At 41.2% G+C, this 16,695-nt stretch overlaps 2 protein-coding genes and 1 long non-coding RNA gene across 3 annotated transcripts in view; all 3 read left to right on the top strand.

The window, feature by feature from the left end:
- The window catches only part of LOC115156133 (uncharacterized), an 80,008-nt gene that overhangs the window by 8,345 nt on the left and 54,968 nt on the right, over window positions 1–16,695 (top strand). The gene's annotated exons all lie outside the window — the stretch shown is intronic.
- LOC115156137 (uncharacterized) lies at window positions 1,707–3,298 on the top strand. Its single transcript, XM_029703453.1, has 3 exons — window positions 1,707–2,644; window positions 2,771–2,849; window positions 3,104–3,298. Exons 1-3 carry the CDS (start codon window positions 1,811–1,813, stop codon window positions 3,256–3,258), a joined length of 1,068 nt encoding a protein of 355 aa, XP_029559313.1. The 5' UTR covers window positions 1,707–1,810; the 3' UTR covers window positions 3,259–3,298.
- On the top strand, window positions 13,133–14,537 carry LOC115156140 (uncharacterized). Its single transcript, XR_003868191.1, has 3 exons — window positions 13,133–13,705; window positions 14,054–14,130; window positions 14,362–14,537. It is a non-coding gene; the product is annotated as an uncharacterized LOC115156140 (long non-coding RNA).

Raw genomic sequence — 16,695 nt, 5'->3', positions numbered from 1 at the left:
AATATATGATGAGACTCTCAAACAGGCTCCCAGTGAAAGTTTAGATTCTCAGGTGACTTGTAATAGTGATTCTCTTGAAATCCAAGCGGACTTTCAAACCTGTACCAAGGAGGTCATTAGTCAGATCCTCACTGTGTATCACTCTGAGGAATCAATGGAGGAATGCCTCTCTAGCCTAAAAGGAGATACAGAAGACCTGTCCAAGTTTTTGGACGCCGTTGTTTCTCAGATTGACGTCCTTGCCGCCTCCAAATCATATTTATCTGTTGATGACTATGCTGTCAATACACAGGACAATTTGCATGGTGAGGTCAACAATGATGAAGAGGAAGCATCCTCTAGAAGTCTTAAATCCACAGCCTTTGACAAACTATGTACTGAGGAGTTTCAAACTAAAGCCTCACATATGGCTGGTGGGATCCTTCAATCAGGGTTGATTGGCATTGTAAATGCCAGCCTTGATGGTAGAAGTGCAGACATTTGTGCAGAGTCCAGTAATGATGGTGACGATAGAGATGTCAAAATCCTTCAGAAGAGTGGAACTCCATCTTTATTCACCTCTTCTCTGCACACCAATTCTGCAGCATCCAACATCGTCATAAATATCACTAAAGACCTTAATAGCTTCACCCAGATGACTAAAATGTCTGATGCTTCAGTGTCTGGCCAGTTAGAGAGATCCCTGTCAGCTTCAACCCTTCCTGTCAGTGTTCACAATGGGGCCAATGTGAAAGGAAAGCTAATTTGGCCAGGCACTTTTAACCTGTTCAACAATGTGTTCACCAAGGTCAAGGATTTTTTTGCCCAGCAACAACCGGTCCTCCTTGACAATGTGGTTGAGGCCCCCAAACATGTCGAATCCATATGCAGAACAGCTACTTCTACACAAATGACTTACAGTGAACATGAAGGCAGCCAGGCCAGCATGGTAAATTATTCCAAAGCCTTAATTAGTCAGACTCTGATGACAATCCAGAGGAGAGTGTCTATGTCAGAGAGGATGAGCACCTCAGAGAAAGGCCTCTTGACTCGTTCCATTGTGGGCTCCATGTTGGAGGATGTTGACATGGTGAGAACTGATGGACACGAGATACATCGGCCATCCTCCTCAAAGTCCTCCCTGTCCATCACCTCTGCCATGACCAGAGGGTCCCAGAGTGATTTTACAAATTCTCTTCCAGGAACTCCAGTCCCCAATGAGTGGCCTGTTGAAAGCTATTGTCCTATCATTAGGAGTTCGGTCATTGATATGAGTGACTCCTCAACTCATTCACAAGGGTCAACAAATTACACAAGGCAAACCATCTCTGCCATAGTTGACACTGTTATGGAGGTCATTCCAAGAGAAGATACAGAACACATAGCCACTGCAGATGATGTCACTTCTTTTACAAGAAGACTTGCGAGACTCAGCCCCAGGGATGGTCTTCAGAACTTCTCACATGAGCTCACTGACAAAGTTTATGAGCTCATAAAAAGTCACAACACCCCCCAGGCTCTTTTTGTGCCAGCTGGCAAGAGCGTGTCTGACTCTATTCTTTTGAAGCTGAAGACAGGATTGAATGCTTCTGAAGAATCCAGGGAGTTTCCATCTGACCTTGTGTACTCCTTTGCTAAGGAGTCAATAAAACGTCTGCTACAGCAGATTGTCCCCTGTCTTCCTCCACCATCACAAGGATCAGATTTCTGCCAAACTATTATCTCTGATGGTTCTCTGCAGGACACAAGTCGGCTTATCCCGAGCTGTTCTGCCATCTCCATTAGTTCCTCACAGGTTTACTCTGACACAAAGAGCCTTTTCACCAATATAATGGTCAATCAGGTCATGGATACCTGTTCTGTGGCCTCCAATTCATCAGAAGAATTATCAGAGTTGATGAACATAATCAATGGGTTGTCCCCAACTGATGCTGGAACACTTGACTCTGACAGACCGGCTCTTATGATCACTAGCCGTCAGTCTAGTGCCAAATCATTGCCTGGACCCTCTCTGTCTGGCAGCAGCACACACAACGGTGGAACTGTGGATATTCAAGTTTTAGGAGAGGTGGAATCCAAGATGGACAACAAAGATCTGGAGATGTCTAGTGTCTCTGTGCATCCATCAACTCCATCAGCCATGGACTCTGATACATATACATCATTTGACTCCACTAGCAATGACTACACCTCTTTGGTACTTTTACTGATTGTTAGATTGCTGTCAATGATCCCTACCCCTATCACATTACTGGAATCCTCTGACATTGGTGAAACATCAAGAGTTCTCACAAAGAGGATTCTGTCTGAGTTCTGTGGCACCTCAGGCCTTGAACCAACTCAAGCCTACCCCCAGAATCTGAAAATCAAAAAGATTTTCAAGGCTGTCTACAAGGGGCTTCTTCAAGAATTCGGGTCAGAGAAGATGCTCCAGGTTGCAATGAAGTCAACGGATTATGCATTTGACGATGCCCTGGTCAAATCATTAACTAGGGAACTACTAACTAAATGCAATGAGGCTAACTCTTCACCTCCCTCCATGACCCAGTTGCCATCACACAATGCACTTGGCAATGACGAGGTAGGTAATTTTAGTCTTCCAACAACTGGTAAAAAGGAAAAGAAGAGAGGAAGATTCAGCGCTCTCTGTGGACTCAACCTAAAGGTACATATGTCATCAAAATACAAATTATAAAGATTATTTTTATTAAATACGTACAGTATGATGGTAAACACTGATACCTTTTGTGTGGAATTTCTCCTACTGTACAAATGACTGTTTGTTACCCAGTGTACAAAGAAGGTCAACAAGAAGAACCACTGCACTCCAACACCTTCCCAGAACCAGACCCCTGCCGTCAGTGAAACAGGTAAGTCAATACACTCAAATGTGTACTGAACAAAAATATAAACGCAACATGCAACAATTTAAAAGATTTTACTGAGTTACAGTTCATATAAGGAAATCAGTCAATTGAAATACGTTCATTAGGCCCTTATCTATGGATATCACATGACTGCTACCTGCCGCCCTACATTTGTAAATTATGTAGAATATTACAATTTAAATAATAATAATGCAATACTAATTCTTCAGACTAACTAGGGTCAGTTTTCCCCCCAGCAATTGTCAATGATCAAGACTCCTGCCAAACAGAGAGTGTATGCTCCACCAAGAAGAAACCAAGGAAGCGTTCGCTCATTTCCAGGATGTTTTCAGCTATAGGCAAAGCCTTGTCCAGCCCCTTTACTTCCTGCTATAAAAGGAAGACCACCTAATCTATATTTCAAAATAAATATTTTAAATAAACATAATTGCGTTAATTCCTCATGTTGAGTGTTTTTCATTATATATTATTGGATGATATAACGTGTAGAAGTTGTATAGTTGACTATATTACTTTTACATTTAAGATACATTAAAAAAACATAAGAATAGTGTACACTTCTAGGTAGAGTTGAAGTCTGATGTTTACATACACCTTAGCCAAATACAGTTAAACTCAGTTTTTCACAATTCCTGACATTTAATCCTAGTAAAAATTCCCTGTCTTTGGTTAGTTAGGATCACCACTTTATTTTAAGAATGTGAAATGTCAGAATAATAGTAGAGAGAGAGAGAATAGTAGAGAACAGCTCCAAAAATGACTAAAGGACGGGACGCAGCCCGGCAACCCTAAGCCTAAAACACGCAGTGTAAATAGGAAAATGCAATATACCCCTACGTGCCCAAAAGGCATGACACACAAACAATCCCACACAAATCCCCAAACGAAACAGACAAATTAAATACCCCACTAATTGACTAACACAAAACAGGTGCAGACCTAAACAGACATAACCAAAAGACACAGAAACCTAGATCGGTGGCAGCTAGTAGGCCGGCGACGACGACCACCGAGCACCGCCCAACCGGGGAGAGGCGCCAACTTCTGTGGACGTTGTGACCAGAAAATGATTTATATCAGCTTTTATTTCTTTCATCACGTTCCCAGTGAGTCAGAAGTTTACATACACTCAATTAGTATTTGGTAGCATTGCCTTTAAATTGTTTAACTTGGGTCAAATGTTTCGGGTAGCCTTCCACAAGCTTCTCACAATAAATTGACTGCATTTTGGCCCATTCCTCCTGACAGAGCTGGTGTAACTGAGTCAGGTTTGTAGGCCTCCTTGCTCGCACATGCTTTTTCAGTTCTGCCCACAGATTTTCTATAGGATTGAGGTCAGGGCTTTGTGATGGCCACTCCAATACCTTGACTTTGTTGTCCTTAAGTCATTTTGCCACAACTTTGGAAGTATGCTTGGGGTCATTGTCCATTTGGAATACCCACTTGTGACCAAGCTTTAACTTCCTGACTGATGTCTTGAGATGTTGCTTCAATTTAAAAAACTTCTTACGACAACCCGATCCCGTCACCGGGACTGAGTTTGACAATAGCCAGTGAAAAATCCGAGTGCCAGATTCAAAACCACAAATCTAATAATTTCAATTTCTCAAACATAGGACTATTTTACACCATTTTATAGATACACTTCTCCTGAATCGAACCACATTGTCCGATTTCAATAAGGCTTTACAGCGAAAGCAAAACATTAGATTATGTTAGGAGAGTACATAGACATAAATAACCACACAGCCATTTTCCAAGCAACTAGATGCATCACAAATAACCAAAACACAGCTAAATGAAGCACTAACCTTTGACGATCTTCATCAGATGACACTCCTAGGACATCATGTTACACAATACATGCATTTTATGTTCGATAAAGTTCATATTTATATCTAAAAACAGCATTTTACATTGGCGCGTGACGTTCAGAAAATATTTTCCCTCAAATACTGCCGGTGAATAAGCGGTACAATTTACAAAAATACTCGTCATAAACGTTGATAAAATATTAAACTGTCATTCAAAGAATTATAGATGAACATGTCCTTTATGCTAACGCCGTGAAAGATTTCAAAATAACTTTACTGGGAAAGCACACTTTGCAATAATCTGAGTACTGCGCTCAGAAAAATACACTTCGCAATACAGATAGCCGCCATTTTGGAGTCATCTAAAATATTAAACAGCATTAGAAATATTCACTTACCTTTGATGATCTTCATCAGAAGGCACTTCCAGGAATCCCAGGTCCACAACAAATGTTGTTTTGTTCGATAAACTCCATAATTTATGTCAAAATAGCTCCTTGTTGTTCACGCGTTCAGTTCAGCTACTCCAAATGTAGGAAGCGCGCCGAAAATTTCACGACGGAAAGTCAAAAAAAGTTATATTTACGTTCGTTCAAACATGTCAAACGTTGTAAAACATCAATCTTTAGGGCCTTTAGAACGTGAAAACTCAGTAATATTCCAACCGGACGAAACCAGTGTCTTGAAAAACGTTTTGGAACAGAGCTACCTCTCGCGTGAATGCGCGCCAATGAACTGATGTCCTTCCCTGGGTCACCAACTTCCCAGCCTTCTTGTTCGGTCTCTGTTCATCATAGACGCCTCAAACAACTTTCTAAAGACTGTTGACATCTAGTGGAAGCCTTAGGAAGTGCACAATGATTACTGAGTCACTGAGTGTTTGATAGGAAATGACTTGAAAAGAGTCCATCCATCAGATTTCCACTTCCTGGTAGGATTTTTCGTCAGGTTTTTGCCTGCCATATGAGTTCTGTTAAACTCACAGACATAATTCAAACAGTTTTAGAAACTTCAGAGTGCTTACTATCCAAATCTACTAATAATATGCATATCCTAGCTTCTGAGTTTGAGTAGGAGGCAGTTTAATATGGGCATGTATTTCATCCGAACGTGAAAATACTGCCCCCTACCAATATGAGGATATCAACATAATTTCCCCCCCTCATGATGCCATCTATTTTGTGAAGTGCACCAGTCCCTCCTGCAGCAAAGCACTCCCACAACATGATGCTGCCACCCCTGTGCTTCAAGGTTGGGATGGTGTTCTTCGGCTTGCAAGCCTCCCCCTTTTTCCTCCAAACATAACGATGGTCATTATGGCCAAACAGTTCTATTTTTGTTTCATCAGACCAGAGGACATTTCTCCAAAAAGTGCAATCATTGTCCCCATGTGCAGTTGCCATCCTTAGTCTGGCTTTTTTTATGGCGGTTTTGGAGCAGTGGCTTCTTCCTTCCTGAGCAGCCTTTCAGGTTATGTCGATATAGGACTCGTTTTACTGTGGATATAGATACTTTTGTACCGGTTTCCTCCAGCATCTTCACAAGGTCCTTTGCTGTTGTTCTGGGATTGATTTTCACTTTTCGCACCTAAGTACGTTAATCTCTTGGAGACAGATATACATCCACAGGTACACCTCCAATTGACTCAAATTATGTCAATTAGCCTATCAGAAGCTTCTAAAGCCATGACATCATTTTCTGGAATTTTCTAAGCTGTTTAAATGCACAGTCACCTTAGTGTATGTAAACTTCTGACCCACTGGAATTGTGATACAGTGAATTAATCTGTCTGTAAACAATTTTTGGAAAAATTACTCAGATCTTCAAAAGGTTCTACTGCTGCACCATTGAGAGCATCTTGACTGGCTGCATCACCACTTGGTATGGCAACTGCTTGGCATCCGACCGCAAGGTGCTGCAGACGACAGTGTGTGCAGCCCTGTACATCACTGAGGCCGAGCTCCTTGCCATCCTATACCAAGCGATGTCAGAGGAAGGCCCTAAAAATGTTAAGTGATTTATTTGTTTTTCACGGAGTGGCTGTGGTCTGTGGCTATTGATAGAGATTTCTTCTTCTGTACAGGATTTTTTTAAATGAAGCTGTAGCTCCCCACTCTGCCTAGGTAGCTTTGGCTCGATTTCATGCTCTGTTTTTTAAGAAGGTGTGTTTAGGCTAAATGCAGCTATCATGTTGTACATAGAATACTTTGTTGTCTGTATATTTAGGAAAGCATATAAAACACAAGCAAGACATAAACAGGCAGTCAAAATCGTGATTATTGTCTCATTATCATTGAAAAAATTGTCTAGTTCTTTTTTCAGCAACTCTCACTACGATATGGCACCATAACTACGAAGATTATCATCGCAAATAGGGTGCCGGGCGACGCAGAACAAACTTGCCCAGTCAGACTCTGGTCACCGGTCCAGCTACACATGCTCGGGCTGCCTAGAACGTTTGGCTGCCCAGAGGTGGAGCCACTAGGTAGCCTACTCGTGCAGTACTTGCGTGATCATTGAGAAGCTAAATAACAGTTAGTAGGGCCTGTGTGTGGTTAATTTCAGGATCAGTGTTCCTTCCACGGGACGGTTGAGCTAACGTAGACTAATGCGATTAGCATGAGGTTGTAAGTAACAGGAACATTTCCAAGGACATAGACATATCTGATATTGGCAGAAAGATTAACAAGAATTTAAGCTAACTTCACTGTCCAATTTACAGTAGCTATTACAGTGAAATAATACCATGCTATTGTTTGAGGAGAGTGCACAATTTTGAACATGAAAAGTTATTAACCTCTCTTTTTGGTATGTGGGACGAAATTGTCCCACCAAGTCAACAGCCAGTGGAATCGAGTGGCGCGAAATACAAAAAAACCTTAAAAATGCTATAACTTCAATTTCTCAAACATATGACTATTTTACACCATTTTAAAGACAAGACTCTCGTTAATCTAACCACATTGTCTGATTTCAAAAAGGCTTTACAGCGAATGCAAAACATTAGATTATGTTAGGAGAGTTCCCAGCCAGAAATAATCACACAGCCATTTTTCAAGCTAAAATATATGTCACAAAAACCAAAACCCCAGCTAAATGCAGCACTAACCTATGATGATCTTCATCAGATTACACTCCTAGGACATTATGTTATAAGGGTTAATTGGTATTGTAGTTTGGTCAGGACGTGGCAGAGGGTATTTGTTTTATGTGGTTCAGGGTGGTGTTTTTGTTGTAAGGGCATTTGATTTAGTATTCCGGGGTTTTTGGGCACTGTTTGAGTTTCATGTATTTCTATGTTGATCTAGTTAGTTGTATGTCTATGTTTGGTTAATTGGGGTGGACTTCCAATTGAAGGCAGCTGTGTGGTGTTGCCTTTGATTGGAAGTCCTATATTAGTTGGGTGTGTTTGTCTGTTTAATTGTGGGAGATTGTTCTGTGTTTAGCCTTGTGCCTTGCCAGACTGTCTGTTAATCGGTCGTTTTGTTATTTTGGTGTTCATTTTGGAAGTTAATAAACGTCAAGATGAGCTTACACATACCTGCTGCGTTTTGGTCCTCCATTACCGACGACAACCGTGACAGTTGTAATTGTTGTATCTGCACGAATCCAGCCTTTACTAAAGTCATCCATACATCAATTGTCTTAAAATCATTTATTTACTAAACTAAGTAATTCACAGAAAGCATACAAACAGTAATTATCGTCACAAAGAATTGGTAGAGTAATGTGCCCTAGTGGGCTAAACAGGCATGGCTGGTGTCTTGTTAAACAAAGGGTCATAAAGGGCAGCTGAGAAGGCACACAGATTTCATTAATATTAACAATTGATATCCTAATCCTTTGCACATGAACGCTCACTCATTCGGGAACAATTGCAATCAATATATATTTACGCTCAGTGTGTCGTCGGGATCCTTGTTGGAGAGTTCTGTTCTGTTGGAGAGTTTTGTCCTGTTCTCTCTCTCTCGGTTGGAATGGATCTTTCAAAGCGACATTCATTAATGTCGTTATAGAATGGATGTTTCGTCGGTCTTCGCGTTCAATGATATAATTTCTAGCTGCAGACTATTAATTAATATCAAAGACTTGTTATTATTCTGTCGGTCTCGATAGTCTAAAAGTTTAACCATGTGGTATAGTTAACTTTTAGTAGAGGAATTGGATGGTCAAACCTTGGCTCTCTCTTCTGAGGTAAGCTGGTCTGAAGAAAGTAAATCAGGGTGGGGTTTTATACGTGAACATAGAACAGGCTTGTCACATGACGCCTGGTCCTGTCTGTGTCCCTGGGGGCGTGCCGATGACTGATTTAAGCTTTGAACAGAAATACATTCTATCACATTAACATCAGTACATAGCATCTCAACGTATTACAAATAGCTTTATCCTTATTAATACATTTTATACAACCATTTGCAAGATGCAAGTCCCATAGCTGAGGCTATTATGTAAATAGTATTATGGTAATATGGCTATATTGTCTCTTCTGAGTATCACAGAATTGTACCAAGCGGACCAGTTCGTAGCTGGATTCTTCACCAATCTTTTATACCTTCTCCAGAACATAAATGTCACTCGGTTCCCCAATTCTGTGAGTTGGAAGAATTTCCTGTGTCTCTCTATGAAACCCCTCTGTGTCTCAACTGGGCCATGTGGCAGGAGATTCTCCTCTAGAATTTTACCACCCCTTCACACAGGGCCTGGGTGGGGGGAGGTAGGTTGGGGGATGGTGCAAGGGGGAGGGGGTCAACTGTCCTCCCTGTACTCAAAGAAGGCAACGTCATGACACTAATTTGACACCCACCAAGTTTGGTGTTCACTAAACTCAGAATTACTATAAGAAAAATTGGATTACCTTACTCCCAGGACTTCTACTTCAACCACAAATGTTGTTTTGGTTCAAAATAATCCATAGTTATGTTCAAATATCCTCCGTTTTGTTAGTGCGTTCAAGTCCCTATCCGAACGGTGACGCGCGGATGCATGTCGTGACAAAAAAATTCCAAATATTCCATTACCGTACTTCGAAGCATGTCAAACAGGTACGTTTTTTATCCGGCCGCGAAAATACTGCCCCCTACCCTAGAGGTTAATAAACAAATTAGGCACATTTGGGCAGTCTTGATACAAAATTTTGAACAGAAATGCAATGATTCCTTGGATGAGTCTAAACCTTTGCACATACACTGCTGCCATCTAGTGGGCAAAATCTAAATTGCACATGGGCTGGAATAATACATTATGGCCTTTCTCTTGCATTTCAAAGATGATGGTACAAAAAAATACAAAACAAAGGTTGTTTTTTTCTTTGTATTTTCTTTTACCAGATCTAATGTGTTATATTCTCCTACATTCCTTTCACATTTCCACAAACTTCAAAGTGCTTCCTTTCAAATGGTACCAAGAATATGCATATCCTTGCTTCAGGGCCTGAGCTACAGGCAGTTAGATTTGGGTATGTCATTTTAGGCAAATATTTTTAAAAAAGGGGTGGATCCTTAAGAGGAGCTAGTTTTTTGCCTCAATGCAAAACTCGGAAGTGGGGAGTTCCATTCTTTTTTTCAGGAGCTCTGGCAAGTGGCAACGAGATGGCAGCAACTATAAAGATGAGCCTATATCATCACACAAAACGCTGATGGTTTTTTCAATGTGTAGGGACTGCGTCTTGCGTGTGCAACTGCAATATCCGTTACAACAGACAGAGGAGGTTATATTCTCCTATTCTCCTTCAATAAATATTTTGGGAATGTTCGTAAAAATGTTTATTTCAGCTGTTCAGAAATATGAGACAAAGATCATGGTTCAGAAGAGGGTGAGTAGAGAGAAACATAAAGGAGGGGGGGGTGTTAGCAGCAGCTACGTAGTGTGCGTAAAATAACACATGCGCAGAACAAGATCCGGATCCTTAGCACTAAGAAAGAGGTTTCTGGAGGGGCGAGGGTTTTGAAATAAGACACAGACTGGTGAGGAAACTTCAAACTTATTTCCCTATTCACTTTTCCTATTGTAAACAAGTGAAATAGATCAACGGTGCATGTGAAGGAGGCATACAAGGTAATGTGGATGGAGAAGGAAATGCAATGACCATCAGGGTGTACCCTTTCCATGCATACTAAATGTCTGCACTTTGTGACTTGACCTACATTGCAAACTCCTTGAATATGACCATAGCGCGTGATTTATAGCCTTTATGGGGGTAGGTGGTGGGGGTGGGAGATTCTTATGACATTGCCAGCAATAAGATTTGAGTTATATATATTTTTAAAGACGAGGTCTGTAGCGTACTCGGTACCGGGTCCAAAACAACCGTTCAGAGTTGAAAAGGTTTTAACTCAAATGAACTCAACTGAAACTAAGTTGTTCAGCCTTTCTTAGTTTTCTTGGCTAACAGAAGATTTTGTGATGGCACTTTATGTTACAATATTGTTTGCACTGGTATTCACCTGGTATTCATTTACTAGAACATTATGTGGTATCAATAGGTCCTTTCTGTTACTTACTTTCAACACAATTGGTAACTACGTATCTGGTTGGTACTAAAATGGTAGCTACCAGTTTTAATAAATCCTAAACAGTTTGTAACGATCAGTAATTTAAAGTCAACTTTTTGGTTATTATTATGTAATTACCATTTTACCATATAATTTCCAAGTAAATACCGGGTCATTTCTATGCCATAAAAAAGTTTGAAAACATTTCTGTGACTAGGCTTGACTCTTGAGGTCACAACCTGAGCTGGTAACGGAGAGGTGAGGGGGTGAGTGATTTGGGAGGGGTCTTGTGTGGAATGCAGAGCACCCTTTCACCCCTGAGATCAGAGTAAATGGAACTAATCAGAAGAGACCCCCAGAATGCATTGTGGTTGACCTGTGTGAGCTTGGTCTGTATGCTTGTGCTTCAGCCTCCCGAGTGGTGCCCTCAGGCTGTACCACACCATGTGCACTCTCACTCTCTTTGAGAAGCAGTCACTACCTCTCTCAGTCACTACCTCTCTCAATCTCTCATTGATTTGAAGTCTTTTTTTTTAGATGGGGATTGGGGGTGAAGATTCAGGAGATAGCAGAAAAGAGACACACAGTGGGGGCTTTATCCACAGCAAAAATCTCAGAGATGGAATTGGGTGTGAGATTCACTGCAGTATTACTCAGTGCTGTTTCATCCAGAACGGTTCGATCCAAATCTGACTGGTATTTTATACAACATCCCCTCGTCTTGCACCAACATGTATCTAGACGTGAAGATGTGAGCACAACACCACTGTGTTAATTTGATCAAAGATGTGGAAAGATTATTTAAAGACATCATGACAACATTGGTTTATAGAGCAGAGCCATTTTCTGTAGGAACATAGCTGACATGATTTCTTATTCTACATGTCAGAGTGGCATATTTGTTCTACACAATATATCCTACCTGAAAGTTTCACAATGTTGTGCCCTGCTGAATGTAGCCCAGTGATCGTTAAGAGGTGTAGGTGAGTGTTTCATGTGGTCCTCCCGGACCTCTCTGCTCTACTGCTATCTCATTTCGTATATGTTATTTTCTGGTCTAGCTAGTTCTGTTTTGCTCCCGAGTTGTGTGCAACTGATCTGCTAAATGCCGTGCTCTACTCTATTCTACTGTGTTCAGTTCTGCTCTATGCAACTTAGGTCTATGCTGAGTTTTGCCCTGCTTCATTCTGTTCTGATTGGTGTTCTACTGTGATGTGGAGCTCCTTTATATTCTGTTCTGGGCAGTTGTGTCTCTGCATTGGAAAGCATTGTGCAGCCTATCAAAATGCATCAGATATTTTATTCTGCACAACTGTTCTTCCCAAAGTAAAACATTTCTAAACTGGTGATAACTCCATATTGTCATTAATTGAGAAATGTATTAATTGATTTGTTTTTACTGGTTTGTTGTGAATGTGAAGCAAGGGTTTTTATGCTTTTGATTCCCCAGCACTGTTTACTGTTTTTGTTTTTAATTCACTATTTTCATTAGCTCCAGTACAGTTGATATATAAAGCATCTAATTCCGGTCCAAACAGAGGTTCACATAATTATGTCCTTGAAGCTTTTGAGCTCTACCCACAATACCACCACCAACACCCAATTGGAAAAACACGAGACAATTTACTCCAGGCAATGTCACTATCCCTTGAGTAATGTTTCAGCATCCTCTAGTGGTTAATTGTCAGATTAGATTAGAGAAGGTTACTGCAGACTAATAACTTTGCAATACAGCAAGGCCCTCAATTTAGACTGCTTCCCCTCCCATAAAACGCACACGTAGTCTGTTAAAGCATGGGAACTTCAAGTAAATGTATTGTGAATGGACCAAAAGAGAATACACTCAAATTGTATTCCATCACTCTATTTCTATGCTAGTGCCATAGTGTTACACCCAATATATTCATCTCTACCTTTATTTAGCCAATCAACTCTTTAAAAACCAACTGCCAGTATCCAACCATAGTATTTGGTCTGTAATCGATACTGGTAGCTCCTCAAACATGACTGGGTGCTCCTTAAAATAGAAAACATTGGCTAACGAGGCTGGCAATATCCCCTGCTTAGACATTATAATGGGGTAATAAGAACTGTCAAGACTAACAATGAACTACAACTGCATTCTTAGCAGTATTCCTTTCAGCTCTACTTAGTGATGGCAATATATTCGTTTTTAGTTATTTAGTTTCCTAGTTATTGCTGACTTCATGAGTGGCTCGCTGTAGCATTTTACTTCATGTTATTACAGTAAACGAGAAATCCCTCAATCTGCCATATATTTTTCAGGTTCACATAAATAAAGTAATACTGCCATTGCCTTGGGGTTTTGTTAGAAGTTTATTGGTATCCAGAAGTCCTGATTTGATGGGTTTGACTCTGCTTCTCCTTTAGCTGGCACATGTCCCCCACACACCCCCTGGCTGCCTGTGTGTGTTGCCTGGTTCCACAAACTGCTTTCTTTTTTCTCTCCAGGTCAAGTCTGTCATCAACCTCGTGTTTGCCGCCCAACCGGAGATATCTCAGCACTAAGGAGGTAATGTATGCAACTCTTTTACACACTCTCTTCTTTAACACACACACACACACGCACACACACGCACACACACGCGCACACACACACACACACACACACACACACACATTCACAGAAACACACCAAACATAATGACTGTCCCTCAGTGTGTACAACAGAACTAAAGACCTGCTGTCCATGATATGCAAATTATATATTTTTTTAATAATGTTAATTTCATGACAATGGAATGATTAGATCTTCATTCATAGTGATACATCATCTCTTGCATCTCTGACTTACTTCTTCTTTCTTTGTCCGTTATCGTCCATCTCGTGACACTGCTGACCTGTTTCTGTATGTCTGCAGATTTGCTCTGTCCTCCATGGACATGGAGCAGAGGGACTATGACTCCAGGATGGCTTTACATGTGGCAGCAGCAGAAGGTACTTCTCACAGCCTCCTTTTCCTGTCACAAACAGGGACAGATTGTGTGTGTGTGTCAGGGTCCTCTGGGAGTGTTTGGCAGACCCCCTCTGTGTCGTAGGGTTAATTTGTTGTCCCTTGGTAACTGCACTGTGTCGTGTTTGACGTCTTTGCTGCAGTGTGTGAGAGAGAAAGTGCGTAGGAGTGTGAGGGTTATTTAAGAAACAAACAGTCATCTGCTCTACTTTCAGGACAGGCAGAGGTGGTGCGTTTCCTCTTGGAGGCGTGCAAAGTGAACCCCTGTTCCCATGGATAGGTATGACCACTTTGTCTGTCTGCCTGTCTGTCTTATCTGTGTGTGTGTTTTGGGTGGGTAGGTAAGTGTGGGTGGATGAGAGACTGTATCATATACTTGAGTGAGGGTCTACAATGCACTCCCACTCAAAAGAACACTTATGGTCGACCATGAGGGATTTATTTGAACTGTACCCTATAGCATTTTCACACCTGAAGAGTCGTGTTAGTTCCCAAAACGAATATCTTTGTAGGCCAGTACAACCCCAGTCAGTCACAACTGCTCATTATCTTTCCAATGGAAGAGGCCTTGCATTTTGGCCATCACGGCATGATCACCATTCTCCAGGACTATCAAAACAAGTACAACCCACAAGAGGCCCCCAAGAAGGACAAGGAGACAGCAGAGAACAACCTGGGCGGCCTGCTGTAGTGTAGACATCCAAGCCAGTAGATGGCGCCACGCTGCTTTTGTATCCTCTCTACTAGACTGCTGTTTCTTTGGTGGGATAAACACTTTTTGGAGTGACTTTTGTCGACTTTGTATAATGACTTTATTTCTGAACTGTGTGTTTGATTAAATGTGTTTTACATTTTTTATGCTCCTTTGTTTTACTGTAAGTGTTTTGCTTTACCTTTTGTTGTGCGCTTTGGTGACGGTGTTGCTTATTTTTGCTGTATCTTTCCTCTTTCGTCCTCTATCCTTTCCCTCACCAAGTGTGTGTGTGTGTGTGTGTATGTAAAATCCAGACAGTTGAGGAATGACATGCAGTATGACATGAGCGATACCAAAAACATAGCTACTGCAGTCAGTTTACAACCAGAGTTTTTCTTTTTTAATTTGTTTATTGCTTAAACTAAAATTTTAACACAGCATAAACCAATACTGATCAAATTTGAAATCAAAGCAGTGGTAGGTTTTATGGGGAAAACATTCAATCAAATAAAATAAAATTGTATTGGTCACATACACATGGTAATCAGATGTTAATGCGAGTGTAGCGAAATGCTTGTGCTTCTAGTTCCGACCGTGCAGTAATATCTAACAAGTAATCTAACAATTTCACAACAACTACCTTATACACACAAGTGTAAAGGCATGAATAAGAATATGTACATATAAATGTATGGATGAGCGATGGCCAAACGGCATAGGCAAGATGCAGTAGATGGTATAGAGTACAGTATATACATATGAGATGAGTAATGTAGGGTATGTAAACGTTATATGAAGTGGCATTGTTTAAAGTGACTAGTGATACATTTACTACATCAAATGTTTTATTATTAAAGTGGCTAGAGATTGAGTCAGTATGTTGGCAGCAGCCACTCAATGTTAGAGATGGCTGTTGAACAGTCTGATGGCCTCGAGATAGAAGCTGTTTTTCAGTCTCTCGGTCCCAGCTTTGATGCACCTGTGCTGACCTCACCTTCTGGATGATAGCGGGGTCCTTGATGATCTTTTTGGCCTTCCTGTGACATCGGGTGATGTAGGTGTCCTGGAGGGCAGGTAGTTTTCCCCCGGTGATGCGTTGTGCAGTTGCTGTACAAGGCGGTGATACAGCCCAACAGGATGCTCCCGATTGTGCATCTGTAAATGTTTGTGAGTGTTTTTGGTGACAAGCCAAATTTCTTCAGCCTCCTGAGGTTGAAGAGGCGCTGTTGCGCCTTCTTCACCACGCGGTCTGTGTGTGTGGACCATTTCAGTTTGTCCGTGGTGTGTACGCCGAGGAACTTAAAACTTTCCACTTCTCCACTACTGTCCCGTCGATGTGGATAGGGGGGTGCTCCCTCTGCTATTTCCTGAAGTCCATGATCATCTCCTTTGTTTTGTTGACGTTGAGTGTGAGGTTATTTTCCTGACACCACACTCCGAGGGTGTAGCATAAGAACAGCTTCATTGGCACAATGGACAATAACCTTGCACAATGTTCTAATCTAACATTCTAATCTATATCTGGAGAACCCTGTCCTCTCTGTACATTCCATTTCTATCTCTACCATTACTTTTTCATTTGTGTAATGCACTGTTACCGTTTTGCAGCAACACTGAGATGGTGACATTGTGCATAGAGATATAGAACATGTTAAAATGATATCCAAAGAATGACAAAGATAATGGAACATGTTGCCACAGACATTTAACCTCATTCACCACTCCTTTAATAGTCTGGGAAACACCTGACTTGAACCCTCCAACCAATCACCACCCTAAGACAGAGGAACAGGTCTCAAAATCTGACATTGGTTTTGTCCTTGTTATAACATGTCTGTTGCAGTGGAAGTGGTTC

This window comes from Salmo trutta, chromosome 20, assembly GCF_901001165.1.
Source record: "Salmo trutta chromosome 20, fSalTru1.1, whole genome shotgun sequence".
NCBI lineage: Eukaryota > Metazoa > Chordata > Actinopteri > Salmoniformes > Salmonidae > Salmo > Salmo trutta.
This window is presented reverse-complemented; position numbering and strand designations above follow the sequence as displayed.

What these genes read in the sequence shown, in the direction of transcription:
- LOC115156137 (XM_029703453.1), top strand. Translation starts at nt 1,811, where the DNA reads ATGGTCAATCAGGTCATGGATACCTGTTCTGTGGCCTCCAATTCATCA. An exon ending in TCTGTGGACTCAACCTAAAG is followed by an intron (nt 2,645 to 2,770) that starts GTACATATGTCA and finishes TTTGTTACCCAG; the next exon opens with TGTACAAAGAAGGTCAACAA. An exon ending in CCCTGCCGTCAGTGAAACAG is followed by an intron (nt 2,850 to 3,103) that starts GTAAGTCAATAC and finishes TTTTCCCCCCAG; the next exon opens with CAATTGTCAATGATCAAGAC.